This window comes from Spermophilus citellus, assembly GCF_964194105.1.
Source record: "Spermophilus citellus genome assembly, chromosome: 14".
Lineage (NCBI taxonomy): Eukaryota > Metazoa > Chordata > Mammalia > Rodentia > Sciuridae > Spermophilus > Spermophilus citellus.
This window is the reverse complement of record NC_138194.1, coordinates 39868681-39885627: the sequence shown is the minus strand read 5'-3', so window position 1 is coordinate 39885627 and position 16947 is coordinate 39868681. Positions and strand designations below refer to the sequence as shown.

Here is a 16947-nt window from a genome sequence, read left to right as displayed (position 1 = left end):
TTCTTTTTTTTTTTAAAACCCCGAAAGAAGTGTCTTTTCCTGCCATTGTTTGTAAGGAGGAAGAATTCCATTTCTCCTAGAGTATGTGTATGCCTGTGTATACAGGTGGGGCAGGAAGAAGAATTGAGGGGAGTTGGGAGGGAAGACTTTGGGGTTTTTAATCCTTCCTAAAATGCCTTTCCCAGATGGGTGGAGCTATGGCACCTCCAATGAAGGATCTACCCAGGTGGCTAGAAGAAAATCCTGAATTTGCAGTTGCTCCAGACTGGACCGATATAGTTAAGCAGTCTGTAAGTACAAACTCTGCATCTCTTTTTAGAATGGTATCCACATACAACTGTGTTCCTTTATCTTCCATTGGCCATTGATTATTTAGCTGTAACTTATTCTTATCTTAAAAGAACGGACATAGTACATGATTTTACTATTTCATTAACACATCATCATTTCTTACATCAATACCTCATTAATCTGAAGTGAATTGGCTGTGGTTTAAAAGGCTTGTGTAGAAACACATTCACAGTCTTGGAGGTGGACTTGCTCCTGGTAAGCCTATTGAACAGCTCCTCTATACAGTGGAGTTTGTGCTGGTTGAGTTCATTAAGAGTATTAATTGTGATTTCCAATTTTAAAATTACTGGTTAATGACATGGACTGTTTTATATATGTTTGGATTATACAATATAATTGACTATTTCCTGCTGGTGTGTTCCATCAGTTGTGACATGCATCACTGTCATGAACTGCCACTATGGTCAGGATAGATTCCCTCCCGCCGGTCTCCTTGTGCTGCCCTCTCCCCGACCCAAGCTCCTAACTATTACTGTCCTGTCTCCGTACCCTAGAGTTCTATCTTGTTGAGAAGGTAAAATGAAAATATAAAGTCTGAAACCTTCTGAGATGACTTCTTCTGCTTATTATATTATTCATCTAAGGGGTTCTGTGTCTTAAAAGTTGGTTCTGTTCCATTATTGAATAGTACATTGCTTGGATATACCTCCACATGTTAGTCCAGCATCCACAGAAGGACCTCTGAGTGGACTTCAGGTTTTTGAAATTTAAAATGGAGCTGCTACAAACATTTGTATACAGGTTTTGTTGTAAACATGACTTTTATTTCTCTAGGATGGACACTAACATGTAATCTGAGTTAATTCAATTTTCCATCTTTTTCAATTACTTTTTTCCTATTATTTCATTTTTTAAATATCCAAAAGAAAAGATTATCATGTGTATAAAAACCCTATAATGGGGCTGGGGATGTGGCTCAAGCGGTAGCGCGCTCGCCTGGCATGCGTGCGGCCCGGGTTCGATCCTCAGCACCACATACCAACAAAGATGTTGTGTCCGCCGAGAACTAAAAAATAAATATTAAAAATTCTCTCTCTCTCTCTCTCTCTCTCTCTCTCTCTCTCTCTCTCTCTCTCCTCTCTCTCCTCTCTCTCTCTCTCTCTTTAAAAAAAAAAAACCCTATAATGTATATAACTTTCATTATTTGATAAATTTTCTCCCATAGTCGTTTTTTTAATTGAAAGCTATTTAATTTGCACATGAAAATTATCCACATTGAAGGGGTACAGCGTGGTGGTGTGGTGGTATGGTGTGTATATGCGTCACATACTGTCACCAGTCATCGGCCGCTTTTTGATGACTTAGTTCTTGCATGACAGAAGTAGCTGACGTGACATTTACCTTGGTGATAGAGTAGCCTTGGACAATTTTTCTGCAATTCAGCAAGCTGGCATGATGATAAACGAACACACAACTTTTTCTTTCCTAAGTTTTACCATTGAGCTTTTAGAATGGGAATGATGGCTGACATATTTCCCTTTAGAACATCCCTTCCAGTTATCACAGGTGCCCACAGTGAAATCAAGTTTTCTTCTGCAACCTCTGAAGCCATTGTTTGCCTTTGCCATTGTTCCTTTAGGGTTTTGTTCCCGAGTCCATGTTTGACCGCCTTCTCACTGGACCTGTGGTGAGGGGAGAAGGAGCAAGCAGAAGAGGAAGAAGGCCCAAGAGCGAAATCGCCCGAGCAGCTGCAGCCGCTGCTGCTGTCGCCTCCACGTCAGGGATCAACCCCTTGTTGGTGAACAGCCTGTTTGCTGGGATGGACCTGACGAGCCTGCAGAACCTCCAGAATCTCCAGTCCCTCCAGCTGGCGGGTCTCATGGGCTTCCCTCCAGGACTGGCGACAGCTGCCACCGCCGGAGGCGACGCTAAGAACCCTGCTGCCGTGCTGCCCCTGATGCTGCCAGGAATGGCAGGCCTGCCCAATGTGTTCGGACTGGGCGGGCTGCTGAACAGCCCTCTCTCAGCTGCTACTGGAAACACCACTACTGCTTCTAGTCAAGGAGAACCGGAAGACGGCACTTCAAAAGGAGAAGAGAAAGGAAAGGAGAACGAAGACGAGAACAAAGACTCTGAGAAAAGCACAGATGCTGTTTCAGCTACTGACTCTGCGAATGGATCTGTTGGTGCTGCTACTGCCCCGGCCGGATTGCCCTCTAACCCGCTAGCCTTCAACCCTTTCCTCCTGTCCACCATGGCCCCAGGCCTCTTCTACCCATCCATGTTTCTACCTCCAGGACTGGGGGGATTGACGCTGCCTGGGTTCCCAGCATTGGCCGGACTCCAGAATGCCGTGGGTTCCAGTGAAGAAAAGGCTGCTGACAAGGCCGAGGGAGGCCCCTTTAAGGATGCAGAGAACCTGGAAGGCAGCGATGCGGAGGAGAGCCTGGACAAGACTGCGGAGTCCTCCGTCCTCGAAGACGAGACAGCACAGGGTGAAGAGCTCGACTCGCTCGATGGGGGGGACGAGATAGAAAACAATGAAAATGATGAATAACCAGTACCAGTTCCAGTTAAAGTGTTTAAAACTTTTGACAAGTGGTAGTCCTACTGTTTACACTCACAGTTAATGTTCATACCTAGTTTTATAAGCTGTTCTGTAACATAGTGTAGCAAAAGAAAAAAAAAGAAAAAAAAAAGTCCAAGTCATGTTATACAGGTGTGTCAAAAGGTATCTTGGTCATTAAGTATTGTGCAGTGCATTATTTATTATCCCTAGGAGAGATGAAATTTGAGAGGTGATCATGTCTTTTTAAGGAAACTTACATAATGCTCTGCTTTTTTTTTCTTTTGGTACCATTGGTATTATAATAAAGAGCAATTTGTAACTGAGTGGCACTAATGGAAGGAAGTGCTGCTCAAAGGAAGTATGAAGTTATATATTTAATTTTTTAATTTTAACTTTTAAATTTTTTTTTTTTTTTTTTTTTTTGCTGTGAAGGTCAAGATGAAATTTACCATACATATCATACTTGCTCATTCGTTTCCCTTTTGGACTGTACGGGGGTTCCCATGTTGCGCATACACACACATCCACACACTCTGACAATCTCCACGCTAGTGTGAACGCCTCTGTCCCGAGGCGCAGCAATAATAAGGCAGCTGTTGAATGTGAAGGGTCCCTTTGGAAAATTAACCTACTGGGAGGGTTCTTGCCAGATAGAACTACAGTTCCATTGTCTCGTGGTCTTGTAATGCACTGGTATAAACAAAATAAATAGAAAAATAAATAAAGAGTGAGAGAAGTGAGAATCAGGTACCTTTTTTAAATTAAAGGACTTTGTTACTTTAGCCACAAAGCTAAAACAGCATTACCTCAGCTCTAAACTAGCCTTGAAGTTTACAGACATGACTTTGTAAATGTATTGTTTTTCTTTGTTGTGATGTCCTTTTATTTTTCCTTTGAAAACTGCTATCATGTAAGATAAAATGTAAATTGCTGCCAACTGTAGTAATGATGCTTTTAATAAAAGTGACCCATGATATGCAGAGATGTAATTATAGAATGTAGTATGTAGGGAAACTGGTGTTCACTCTATTTTTTGTATTCGCAATAGATGCAAATACAGCATTCTGGCTTTTGTACAGTTTCTTGATATATCCTCCTATACCAGATTAGCTATTAGTAATACCCTAAACTGTTTGTCTTTGAGACTAGATGGGAAGGAAAACCTTGAATTACCTTCACTCAGTTCTATGCCGGATATCTCAACAGAAAAAGCACACAAAATCCTCCTCCTACTCTTCCCCCAAAGGGCATCTGAGACGGAGAATACTTAAAAATGTGTGCAGCGTGTGATAATGTGGTACACCGAAGAACAAAAGGGCAAAGGAAAAAAGGAGGCTTTAATAGGCACAATATCTAGGTCATTTATCCTTGGATAATGGGTAGAAAAACACAATGCCATAGTGTCAGCAAGGGACACAAAGGCGCTCTGGAGTCCTGCAGACCAGAGCTTGATGCCAGAAACCAGTGTGTGGAAAAACCCATGTGGCATTAAAACGGAACCACTTCAGCACACGTATACACACACACAGAGTCTAAAGAGCCCTTGGTTTGCAGACCCCTTTATGACCTTTGATATTTGAAGTAAAATATAAATTGAGACCTACCATTTTCACCTTTATGTCACCTGAGCAAACAAAGCAATATTTCCATCCAGCCTAAAAGAAGAGGAAATGTAGGTGAAATTGATTTGTTCGTGTTGCCCCCTGCCCGCCCTTTGTCCCCTCCCCTTCCTCCTCCGCCCTGGTATACACACAGGCCATCCCCCACCCAACGTGTGATAAGACAGCGTGTGTAAATTCCTTTTTAGACATGGGATTCAGTTCATTTGCATCTAGTACGATTATCTCTTGAACTTTAATGGGCAGTGCGCATTGGAAGGAAGTGCCTTAGCATATCTTCTGACCTGGAATTCACTGGACAAGGAATGTAAGACCAGCTCTGCACCAAGTACAGGGAATTGAAGTATTTAAATAACTGAAAGAGTAGGGAGAATGTGTTGAATGCATTATGAAGTCTTTTCCCACGATTCTATATGTATTGGAAATTATCCGGTGAGCTTCCATAAATAGAGAAGGCAATATGACTGTCCCCACAACATCAAATGTTAAGAGCAATGATGATGAGCCTCAAAGGAAGGTATCAGTTGTTTGCAGCCAGCAGGAACCCTGAGTTGCTAAGTCAAAGCCCACTCTGTTCACAGTTCACCTGTTGACATGATTTTAAACTCATTCAGATTTGCACATCGATGAAGTGCATTTTTCCATTCCAGTGGAATTCTTGATAACTAGATTTTTAGTCTAAGAACTATTTTCAATTCAGTCTGATAGTAACCAGTGTACACTTAGTGTGAGCGAAGTAGCCAGGTGCTGAGAGCTGTCCCAGGCATTGCTGCCTGTCTCTGAGGGAGATACTGCTCTTCACGAGGAAGCTGGCAAGGCATGGGGAGTGCGGCCAACTGGCCAACGTGCAAGTGCAGGAGCAAGGTGTGGACCAGGTAGTCTTGACTTCAGAGACTATGCACACCCTCCTAAAGCACAGCGCTTCTTAGGTCTTGAAAGAAAATCATTTTCTAGTGATGATCTGAAGTGTTTGATATTCCTGTATTTTTACGTCTCCCTGCTCCTTGAATAATAGATGAATGTTGTGAACTCTGGCAAAGTAAACTTGAGTCCCAATTAGCTCATTTACATTTGGATTTGTTTTGCCCTACAAAGATTTATATCATATAAAGAAATCAAGTCTTTAAAAAAAAAAAAAAGCTTAACCCAAATGAATCACAGAACTTGTCAATTGAAAACCTGGTATTTAAACCCAGATTGGCTTAAGTCCAAAGCCCAAGCTCTTAGCTACTGTGCTAGCATGTTCAACATTCACTGGCAAACGTATATGGGGTGCCTTGTGCTAGATGCTATGCTGGAAATTAAAATGAATGAAATGAAAACAGACCAATCCCTGCTGTCATGTAACATATTCCAGTAGGAAGAGGTGGCTGATGGATTATTATACTATTAAATAAGGTAATAGGTGGTAAGGAAGCATGACGCTGTGGAGAGAGAACTCGGCTCACAGCTGAGAAGCAGTAGGCAGATGAAGATCTGATTGGAAAATGTTCCAGGCAAAGGGAAGAGTATTTGGAATTGGCAACAAACTTGGAATAAGCATTGGGAAGCAGGAGCCCCCTATCGCACAGGTCCTGGAAGGCCTTGGTGGGAGGGTTGGTGTTCTTCTATGCACTAAATTAAGTTCTTGGTTTTATGGAGGGAAGTGATACGATCGTGTGTGTTTTTAAAAGTTCAGTGCAGCAGCAATTGCAAAAATAAGGACTTGTAAAAGGGAGTCAGGAATTCCAACTGAGAGACTGCTGTAGCAGCCTTTGATCTAGGTAGTTGGTGGTGACAAAATTGGAAAGCAGTGGATGGATTCCAGATATATTTTTAAAGAGGTAGAGCCTCCTATTTAACTCTTTGGTGAATACATTCAATTAATTCAGGACTAGTACTACTAAAAGCACCTGAAAAACCAACAGATAAAGAACGTCCACTGTGCCTTTTTAAAAAATAATGCTGAGACTCGTGTTATGAGAATAGAATAAGAATACTGAGAACAAATTTTTTCCTTCATGTCCTGTTAATTTTTGATTCAATGAAAAATATTTGTTAATTGTCTTGGGGAAGAGATTTTAGAAGTTACTTCTGAAATCTCTTTAGAAGTGACTTCTGACAGGTAGAGTGGGTGAGAATGTCTGAGCATGCCCAAGTGATGTGTGTGCAGTGAACATCTCTGTCTCTCAAGCCATCCATAAATTTAAATTAGGACACAAAACAACATAAACGACTTCTTACTAACAAGCACTTAAAACTTGGGATCGCTCTTACTCAGTCAACATGGCTCTCTAATGAGCAGTTTTATGTATTTTCTCAGCACAGGTAAGATTTACCACAGTTTTATAGGATGTCTTACAGTAAAGTAGACTCCATTTGGCAAAAAAAAAAAAAAAAAGATAAATTACCTGCTGAAATTTCATCTAATGTAAGACTCCTTCAGTGACAAGCATTTCATCACTGAATTTTTTTGGTGGAGGAGTCATCCAACTTGGGGAATTTCCTGGTTAGGATGAGAATGGTCCCTTTTCGAGGTATTTTGGAATCTGTAAGTCGCTATCCAGTACCACATACAATCAGCCTCCAGTGGATCTCTGTGGGTCTATAGGTCTTATTTTGTATCTTCCAATGTACAGTTGAATTTTAATTTAGATCTCCATAATCAATTGTTTACCATATAATTTAAAAGAAATGGAAGAACAGGGAGTGACTAAATTTCAAATATCGAAATTTTTCATCACTTGAGCAAAGATGGCAGAATTTGTATCCACATGTTCACAGATGTGTCTTTTAGGTGTGGCAGTGCCTTTTCATAATAGCATCCTTCCTATGAGCCTTCCTTCTTTACAGTCTTCCCTGGGTTCTAAGAGAAATATGTCATGGTGAACTTTTGTAGCTCAAGGAAAGCACAATAGATTTCCAGTGTATAACAAATAGAACCTCCAGGTCAAAATATTGTTTAGGAATTGATCTAGGTGGCTTCCTCCTTTGTCCTTTCCCAACCAGTCTCTGCATTTTGGTCTGAAAGCTCAAAACTACCGAGGAGAGGAACTTGATTTTTTTCTGTGACAGGAGCCAGGTCCTGTGGTGACTTCATATGCTTTGCAACCCCAAACTGGCTCATCATTGTCAGCCTTGGTTGAAGAAGCTTCCACTTGGGTGTAGGTTGGATGACTAAAACTTAAGCAGGCTGAACATGTAATAGTTTTCCAGAGTGTACAAAGCATTGGAGAATTGAAGCCCCCTCCTGTTAACATGTTTCCCCATGCTTCCTTGGGAGCCAGGAAGCTCCCGTTGTAGAATTCAGCATTTTTGTCAATAGGCACTTGTGAGTTAATCTATGCCACACCCCATTGAGTTAGATCCATGTCCTTGCCACCACCCCTTTACCTGCGGAGTCAGATCATTTGCCCAAGGCCAAGTGCTAAGACAAGTGTGGTGGCCAAAATGAGAATTTAGACTTCTCCAGTGGGAGCCATGGCTAGCTGTGGACCATCTGTCTCAAGTAGAAAGCTGCCATTAACAATCCAACCTACAATCTTAAAAGTACAAAAACCTAAAACGAATCTGGCTACAAAGTCTTAATAACCACTGAGGGTAGGATCTGAAGAATACATGAGAAGTTTCCAGAATTTTATGGTACAAAGGTGACTAGTAAAGGATGACTAAAAGACATTCAAGTTTAAAATACATGTATATTCAACTAGAGAAACAGTAAAATGATATAAACGTGTGTGTACATATGTATACACACAGAAACAGATGACTAAACGGTTACAAGCATGCTATCTGTGCACACTGATATGGCCTATGCAACTGACAGTCTAAATGTTTTTGCATGTTATTGCATATTCTCTAGGATTTCTGGATAGAAATATGGCTTCTTTGTCTCTGGCTACCTTGGAAGTGAAGGGCCCTAATAGGCAGCCCCAGCTTGTAGAAGTGGAGATGACAAAGTGTGGAACCTGTGGTTCCTGTGAGGACAGAAAATAGCTAGCCCCAGTGGAACTGGTGTTGCTTCGATCAGTCCCCACCCACAGGGCTTTTCTGGGCTATTGTAGCTCTCATGACAGATTTGCATATCTGTAGCTGCAGAGCTAGTGTTCCCTCACTAGGCTCTGGGGGCCCTGCAAGGCAACTCCATGGTCCTTTCCATCTTATTGTGAGAGTCTCTGGAAAATGAGAGGCAGCCATTGTGTCTGACTGCAGAGCCATTGTTCTTCCCCAGATGAAGCTGCCCTGTTTCTCAGCTCCGGGTCTGCTCCTTCAGCCATAGCTAGCTTCTGAGGAGCAGCTGGACTGACTCAGAATAGCCCACAGGGTTATGTAAAACCATTTTAAAATCTCCCTTTCCCCCTCACTCTTAAAACTGTAAAGTTACAAACAACACCTGTCCCATTTTGTGCAGAACTTCTGTGTTCTGAGGATAAAATAGTAACATGGCCATGACAACCCAAGGTAAGGTTCTGAGCTTGGCCCTTCAGCCCCCAGCCCCACTTAGAGAAAAGAATCCACTGGCCATTAGAATACATGGCAGTGAGGGATAAATACAATTAAAGCGGAAGAGGACGCTTTACATTTCAACCAAAAAGCTATCTTATTGATGCGTGTGCACGTATTGATTGTTTATTTCCAATAAGCCTCATTGTTGCAAAATATGAATATTGTTTATAATATCATGGAGCGGGGGGAGCGTTTTGTTTTTATGTTGGTTTTTAATGTGATTTTCATCACATTAAGAAAGCAAAGCCACAGTTGCCTTCCAGAGGTGGGAGGGGACTAGGAGATACTGGCGTTTTGGACTACATGCAAGAAGAAATGCAACTTTGAGAATCAGTACTTTCTCTCGCATTTAGAGCTTCAATGACTAAATGACTAAACACTCATCTCCAGTTGAAATGATTCCAACATGCTTATCAGAAAGCTTCTCCAAAGCAGTTTACAATCTTGCTTTGTAGTATGGTATAGCCTTAAAAACTAAAGACAAAGAGTAGACTTGATTACAATGACATGCTGTTGGACTCGTCCCTGCAGATTTAAAATGCGTGTGGATGTGGCATATTTATCTTCATGGATGAGACAGCACTTGATGCCTCTCCCTGCCCTCAGGGAGATACTGAAATCTACCAGAACTTGAAGGTTTAGGCAGACTTACTGTTTCAGTAGCTGTTACAGGTACAAATTATCCTAGCCAGTTGATTGTCAGTTATGGCTAAATGTGTTGAATAATTAAGTAAGAAGATACCGAAACCAGAGATCCAGGGAGAGGACCTGTGACTTGATCAGTTGTCCTCAGCTCCCTGTAATTGTAGCTTCCTCACCTAACCTCATCCAGAAGGGACAGCTTAAATTAATCTTGTTTTGCTCTAAAGACAGACCATCTAGGCTTCTAAATTTCTTCAAAAAATTAAAAACAGTTGAAGCACTTCAGTTAAACGACCCACATATTAACCTCTCCTGCGTTAACATGCTCATATCTCACTTCTCTTAAAGGTGCCACCAATGGTGACCTAAAAATGGTGGCAGCTGGGCTGGGGATGTGGCTCAGTGATAAAGTGCCTACCTGACATACATGAAGTCCTAGGTTCAATCTGCAACACCTCAGCACCACAAAAAAGAGAAGCGGATGGGGGTGTGTATGGGGGTGGTGGTGGATGGGGTGGGGATGGTGGCAGCCATGGCCAGAGAATGGCATCCCTGCCACCAGTGTCCTCATGCTGATTTCCTTCTGGACCTGGACACTCAATTGATAGGTTAGTGCAGCTTTATGCAGCTTGCTTTCTTTCTTTGAGCTTCCTACATTAAGCCTCTTAAGAACAAATGTCATGGAGTCTTTTTGCAAATTAATTAAGGATACTTTTTTCACAGCTTGTTATACTAGACAAACAGAAAAGCAATAGGCATCATTCTTGTCCTTAAGCAGCAATCAACTGCCAAATATTTAATGTGAAATTGGAGGGTGAATTGGGAAGGAGAGGATGTGGTCAAGCTCCTTGGTCCCAAGGGCCTTCCCATGTTCCTGAGGTAGTTAATACAAATCACACACATCAAATGTTCTAGAACATTCATACACACATTTTCTCAACTGATACTTGTCACTTTGAAATAGGCAAGTTAGTTGGAACTTTAAAGATATTAAGATTCAGTGACATACAGTGAGCCATTGGCTTAGCTGGATCTTGCAGGCAGGTTTGTGGACACTAAACCACATAATGTGGTTTTTCTTCCATGTTGCAACACCAACCAGATAGCTCCTACCACACACAGTGAGAGAAGAGATTTGGGTCCATTTCTGAGCCTCAATTTTCTCATTTGTACACTTGACTTAATAATAATTGTCAGGCCTTCTTTGTAGTGTTGTATAAGGATTAGAAATAGGGAATATGTAAAGTCCTTGGCATGTGGCACTGAATTAGCCCTCAATAAAGCATAACTTGGCAATGAACCCAAGGGTGCTTAACCACTAAGCCACATCCCCACCCTTTCTTTTATTTTATTTAGAGACAGGGCCTCGCTGAGTTGCTTGGGGCCTTGCTAAGTTGCTGAGGCTGACTTTGAACTCATGATCCTCCTGCTTCAGCCTCCTCAAGCCACTGGGATGACAGGCATGTACCACCATGCCTGGCCATCATCATCCCTTGAGGAGTTCTAAAGAAGTGGCATAGAAGAATGCTGTGTAAAAGACACTGAATCAGTGGGGCCAGGTGTTCTGGACTGTAAGGAATGTTCTACAGGAATAGAGCTGGTGTCCATCCTGAAACACAGGCAGTTCTCAGCTGAGAGAGCAACATAGACTTGAGCCTGGAGGAGGGAGCCAGGGCTGGGTGTGAGGCATCTAGAATGCAGGTTCTCAATCAAAACTAACACTGGGGCCTCCTGCACATTCCTACTTGAATATGAATTTTTTAAACAAGCTTCACAAAATATATTCTTGCTCCCTCTAATACACTTTGATATTTTCTGTTGTGTTTTATTTCATTAAAATAAATAAGCTGGTGCAGTGGCACACACCTCCTAGCAACTTGGGAGGCTGAGGCAGGAAGATTGCAAGTTCAAAGCCAGCCTCAGCAACTTAGTGATACCCTAAGTAACTTTGCAAGACCTTGTCTCAAAAATAAATAAAAAGGACTGGGGATGTGGCTCACTGACTCAGCACCCCTGAGTTCAATCTTCGGTACCTCAAATAAATAAATACTCCCCTCTAACTTGATTTATAATCCAAAATGTTTGGTAGCCTACACTTTGAAAAATCCGGCTTTAAAACCAGGGTTCTTTCCCTAAGTCCACAGAGGGATTTGTAACAGAGGCTCCAAATTGCCTAAACTTGGAGGCATAATTATGTCTGTGTTTGTGTTTCTCTTGAAAGAGGATCCCTGCGTTGACTTTGATTCTCAAAGGGTTTTTGACCCCTCTCTGATAGGGGAGTAAGAAAATAAGGTGGCAAAGCCCTATGAGGTTATGGGGCTTCACTTTCAGTGCCATTTTAGAAATGGAAAACTGATGAAGGACTAGACCCTGAAGAAGAAAATCCAGTTAAATTGTGTTCCCCCCAAATATCTCTGTGCCAAGGACCCTCCTCTCCATGTGTGACAAAGCCAGCAGTGCAGACTGTCCTTGTCCCCTGCACACAGTGGGGGTGTCAGTGTATGAGGGCCTGCTCTAAAGGCTGATGACATCATGCTTAGAGCTCCTCAGCAGACTGGTACAGAGTAAACACTCACAATGTCAACTATTGTGCTTACTGTCCCTACGGGTGGCAGTACCATGGGGAATGCTGTCCCCATTGTATCTATCCAATGCTTATGTGTGTAAATGTGTTTGTTTTGGGTGGAATGAATTATTTCCCTCATTCATAGAGGCCGAGAGAAAATCGGGGCAATCGAATACACCTCTCGGCCTCTCCTCTAGTCCTCACACAAAGCTAGAAGACAGAAAGGAGTCGTTTCCTCCCTGTCTGGCTTCTGGAAGCTGGCCACGGGACCAGAATGGCATCCCTGCCAAGCTAACGCGGTTCCCGGACGCCCAGGGTGTGCCCGCCCCTGCCAGATGGCAGACAGCGCCCACGGTCGCCACTCCCTCCGCCCCAGCACGCCCAGGGCCCCGCACTCCTGTTCCTACTCGCCCTTCAGTATAAAAATCACATCAAAACAAAACAAAATAGGCCCTGGAGAGCTGCTTTCAGCTTTCCCTCCTGATGAGGAGGAAGCCGAGGTGAAAAGCAAAAAGACCTTTCTGCATAGAGTGCTTATCATTTCTCCCTTCTTGATTAAAAAGTTCAACATCTTATTTGCAGCCTCACTGTTCAGCCCTGAATGTTAGGACCCCAAGCTGCAGTGTCACCGTGGGGGGGGGGGGGGGGCTGTGGTCAGCAGACACAGCTGACTCGAACCTGAATTGGAGACCAGTGGGCTATGGGGCCCAGTTCTAGGGCCCAGGAGAGACAGGACATGGGTCCCAGAGGTTGACTTCCAGGAACCCTCTCTCTTTCCCAAAGCTCAGTTTAAAAAGGCACAGGCAGCTACAAAGAGTTTGCTAGTTTTAACAGCTCTCACCTGGCAAAGAAAGATTTAAACACCTACAGGGACCAGACCTATTGGTTTCTAATCAGGCGTCTTTATGGGCAGCTTTCCACCAGAAAAAAGGCATCCCATTCATTAAGGGCTGAAGTATGTCCCCACCCCATTTATATGTTGAAGTCCCAACTTCCAGTATCTTTGAACGTGACTGCATTTGAAGATAGGGTTCTAAAGAGATAATTGAGGTAAAATGAGGTCCTGTGGGCGTGCCTAATCCAATCCAACTGGTGTATTTGTAAGAGACCGGGACACCAAGGCACAGAGAGAAGATAAAAGTTCTATAAGCCAAGGAGCCAGGCCTTGGAAGACACCAACCCTATAGATGCCCTGACCTTGGACTTCCTGACTCCAGAACTGTGAGAAAATACCTTTTTGTTGTTTAAGCCACCCAGTCCATACTACTTTTGTTATGGCAGCCCTCTCAAAGGAGGCAACTATCTTATGAGTTCACATTACTATTCCAATTTACAAGCCTAGCCAACCACATCAAAAAGGAGAAAGTATGAAATCACCATGTGAAGTAGAAAGCAATCTAGTGTTGTGGTTAGGAGGAGAGAGGCAGGTTGAAGCCGGTCCAGTTCAATCCTGCTTAGCCAATTTCAGGTTTTGTGCCTTGGACAAGCGACTTCACCTGTCTGGATGTTTCCTTAGATGTGAAGTTGGAACAGTGACGATGGTGGAGGTGGTGGTGATCTTAATAGACCATTTCATGAGACTTCAGTGAGAATTCTACCAGGTCCGGACATCAAGCATTAAGCACTGAACTCATGCCTGGTAAGCAGCATTCGTCTGATTATTTCATTATTATTGTGAACCTGAGATGGGGGCCCAGAACTTGGACCTTCTCTCCACTCTCCTGCAGCAAAAGACTTGCAGACCCTTTCAGTGCTAATGTTTAATTTTTCTAATGTTAACATAATGAACCATATTTTGCAGGGAGTAGTGGGACATCTTCGTGAGTTGTAAGATGCATAACATGTTTGGAGGCTTCTCTATGAGTTCATGTTTGACAAACCCAGGCAATCAATTGTGGATGCCTTTAAGGAATGTCTTTCCAAATAAATCCCTTAAAAAAAAGAAAAGAAAAAAAGCTGTACCCTTGGCTTCTGTAGGTATTCTCTCTCATACACACACACACACACACACACACACACACACACACACGGGAAGAAATGAGCAAACTTCTACTTTCAAGTAGTGCAAAGTGATGCAGTAAATCTGTTTAGGTATCATCATGTTTGACTTTAAGAAAATGGCTGAGCTATGGGCAAGGTAATTCAAGAAGATATAAATGGCTGCATTATAATACGCAGACACCTATTTTAAGCATGATCTATGTTTTTGAGAAAATTCATTACAATAAGTCTTACAATACCAACCTCTTCAATGAATTTTTCATGTCTGCATACCAAGATATATATAAAACGATCGTAATCATGTACCTTTGGGGCAATGCTGAGCGCCAGCTGTTTCAGGGATGATTTATAGGTTGCCATGCTCAAGGTTAATAATCAGGAGAAACAGGTTACAGTATGCAATGTATTTATGTCAGGTTAGAAGTTCAGTTAGTGGAGATAGCATGTTATAAGGAAGCACACACTTCTAATTATTTTCTAACTCCCTCCCTACATCTACAATAAACGAAAAATAAATGATGTTTTACATAGGGAAACCTCTCTGCTAAGCATACCTTCAGTTACTCTTGGCTTTATTTAAAGGAAAACTACAGCTAGGAATTAGTTGTTAGTTCTACATATGAAAACACAGCTTGAGGGTTCTTAAACATCTGTGCAATGGGCCTATGTAGAGGGTGTGATGGAGCTTTATAAACATTGTGGTGATTATGCCCTTATTGAATTGCAGCTTTTTTTTCTGCTAACAGAATGTCTAACAGGATTTTCAGAGACCGTGGCATATGTAATCCACAAATCAGTCTCCCAGAGTGCTAAAATATAACTTGTCTCCCTTTGACAGTAACATGATTGCATCAGTTTTATAAAAGTCTCAAAATTCTTCCCTTTTTAAATTAAGGCAAAATTCTATCTTATTGACCTAGGAAATGTTTTTCTATAATAAAGATAATTTTAGAAGCAATTTTTTTTCTGCAGAAGCCTTTTGTTTATCATCATTGTCTTTATGAATCTCTGTCCTGTTTTCTTTCTTTCTTTCTTTCTTTCTTTCTTTCTTTCTTTCTTTCTTTATTTTTTTACCCCAGGTCTAGACCTGCAGCTCCCACCCACCCAGCCCACCCTGAAGACTGTTTTTTTTTTCTTTTTATTTATTTTTTAGTTTTAGGTGGACACATATCTTTATTTTATTTTTATGAGGATCAAACCCAGCACCTCAGGCATGCGAGGCAAGTGCTCTACCACTTGAGCCACAACCCCACAACCCCAAAGACTGTTTTCTAATGTGATTATTACATATATATGTGTATGTTCAAAATGAGCATTATTTGTGTGTGTATATTTTAATTATCTAAGTGGTATGTTACATATCTCATTTTACTTTTTTATCTTCTCTGAATTTATCTTATTTTTAACAGCTTTATTGAAGTATAAATTGGCACATGACGCTGACATATTCAGATAAGTTTTGACACCTGTGAAACCATTGAGACAATCAAGATAATAATAACTTACTAATTTGTTGTTTAATTGACCATACTTTTGCTGTTGTTAACTAGATTCTTGATTCTGGTCCATTGATCTATTTGTCTTTATTGATGCCAATAATAACCACACTGTCTTGATTACTGAAGCTTTATAACAAAATATGAAGTCAAGTTATAAAAGTACCCCATCTATATTCTTCTCTTTTAGTTATTTTATCTATTCTATTTCCTTATATTTCACATATTTTTTAGAATCAATTTGTTAATTTCTACCAACACACACACACACACACACACACACACACACACACACACATACACACACACACACACACACACACTGAGGGGTTTTTTTTTTTTTTTTTTTTTTTTTGGTATTGGGGATTTGACTGAGATTATATTGTATCTAAGTGTCCATTGGGGCAGAAGGATATCTTGACAATATTGAGTTTTCTAATCCATGAACACACTATACTTTTAAAACTTTTTTTCTGATAACATTGAAAATGTTAAGGTTAATTTATGTATGTATATATTAACTACATTGCTTTTTAACTCTTTCATAAGATCAGCCTATATTACTTTCCTAATCTTATTGTAACATTATTACCACCTTTTACAAAATGTTTTATTAGTGTATCATAGTTATGCATAATAGTGGGGTGCATTCTGACATAATCATACATGCATGGAATACACTTTGCTCTATTTCAGTCCCTGGCACTTCCTCATTTCCTTCCCTTCTTCCCTCTCTCTTCCTTCCTTTACTTTATATTCTTCCTTCTGTTTGTTTATTTATTGTTTTAAAAATGGTGGTTTATAGATCAATATAAAGGTGGAATTCACTGGGGTATATTTATATGTGCATGGTTTGGTCAATTTCATTTCACAATTCCTCCCTTTTAGCATCCTTCTTCCCTCTCCCTCAAATCCCTTCCTTTACTCTACTGATTCTCCTTACAATTTAGTAGGACCCTCCCCTACCCCTTTTCCATTATTTTGCTATAGCTTCTGCATATGAGAGAAAACATTGAACCCTTGACTTTCTAAGTCTGGCCTATTTCACTTAGCATGATGTTCTACAATTTCATCCATTTATCAGCAAATGTCATAATTTCATTCCTCTTCATGGATGAGTAAAATTCCACTGTGTGTGTGTGTGTGTATCAGTCACATTTTCTTTACCCATTTATCTATAGATGTATACCTGGGCTGGTTCCATAATGTTGCTTTTGAAATTATTCAAGGCTTAATGCCTTAGACAACACAAATGTAGTGTCCTACGGTTCTGGAGGA

The 16947-nt window shown here is 41.2% G+C and overlaps 1 protein-coding gene across 4 annotated transcripts in view; it reads left to right on the top strand.

The window, feature by feature from the left end:
- CHD7 (chromodomain helicase DNA binding protein 7) overlaps positions 1-3934 on the top strand; it is a 185081-nt gene extending 181147 nt beyond the window's left edge. For all 4 annotated transcript variants that reach the window (XM_081266458.1, XM_081266459.1, XM_081266456.1 and 1 more), the window contains exons 37-38: positions 186-290; positions 1931-3934. In XM_081266458.1, the coding sequence (XP_081122584.1) occupies positions 186-290; positions 1931-2848 (1023 nt within the window). In that variant the 3' untranslated portion in view covers positions 2849-3934. The remainder of the gene's footprint in view (positions 1-185; positions 291-1930) is intronic.
- The last annotated feature ends 13013 nt before the right edge of the window (positions 3935-16947 follow it).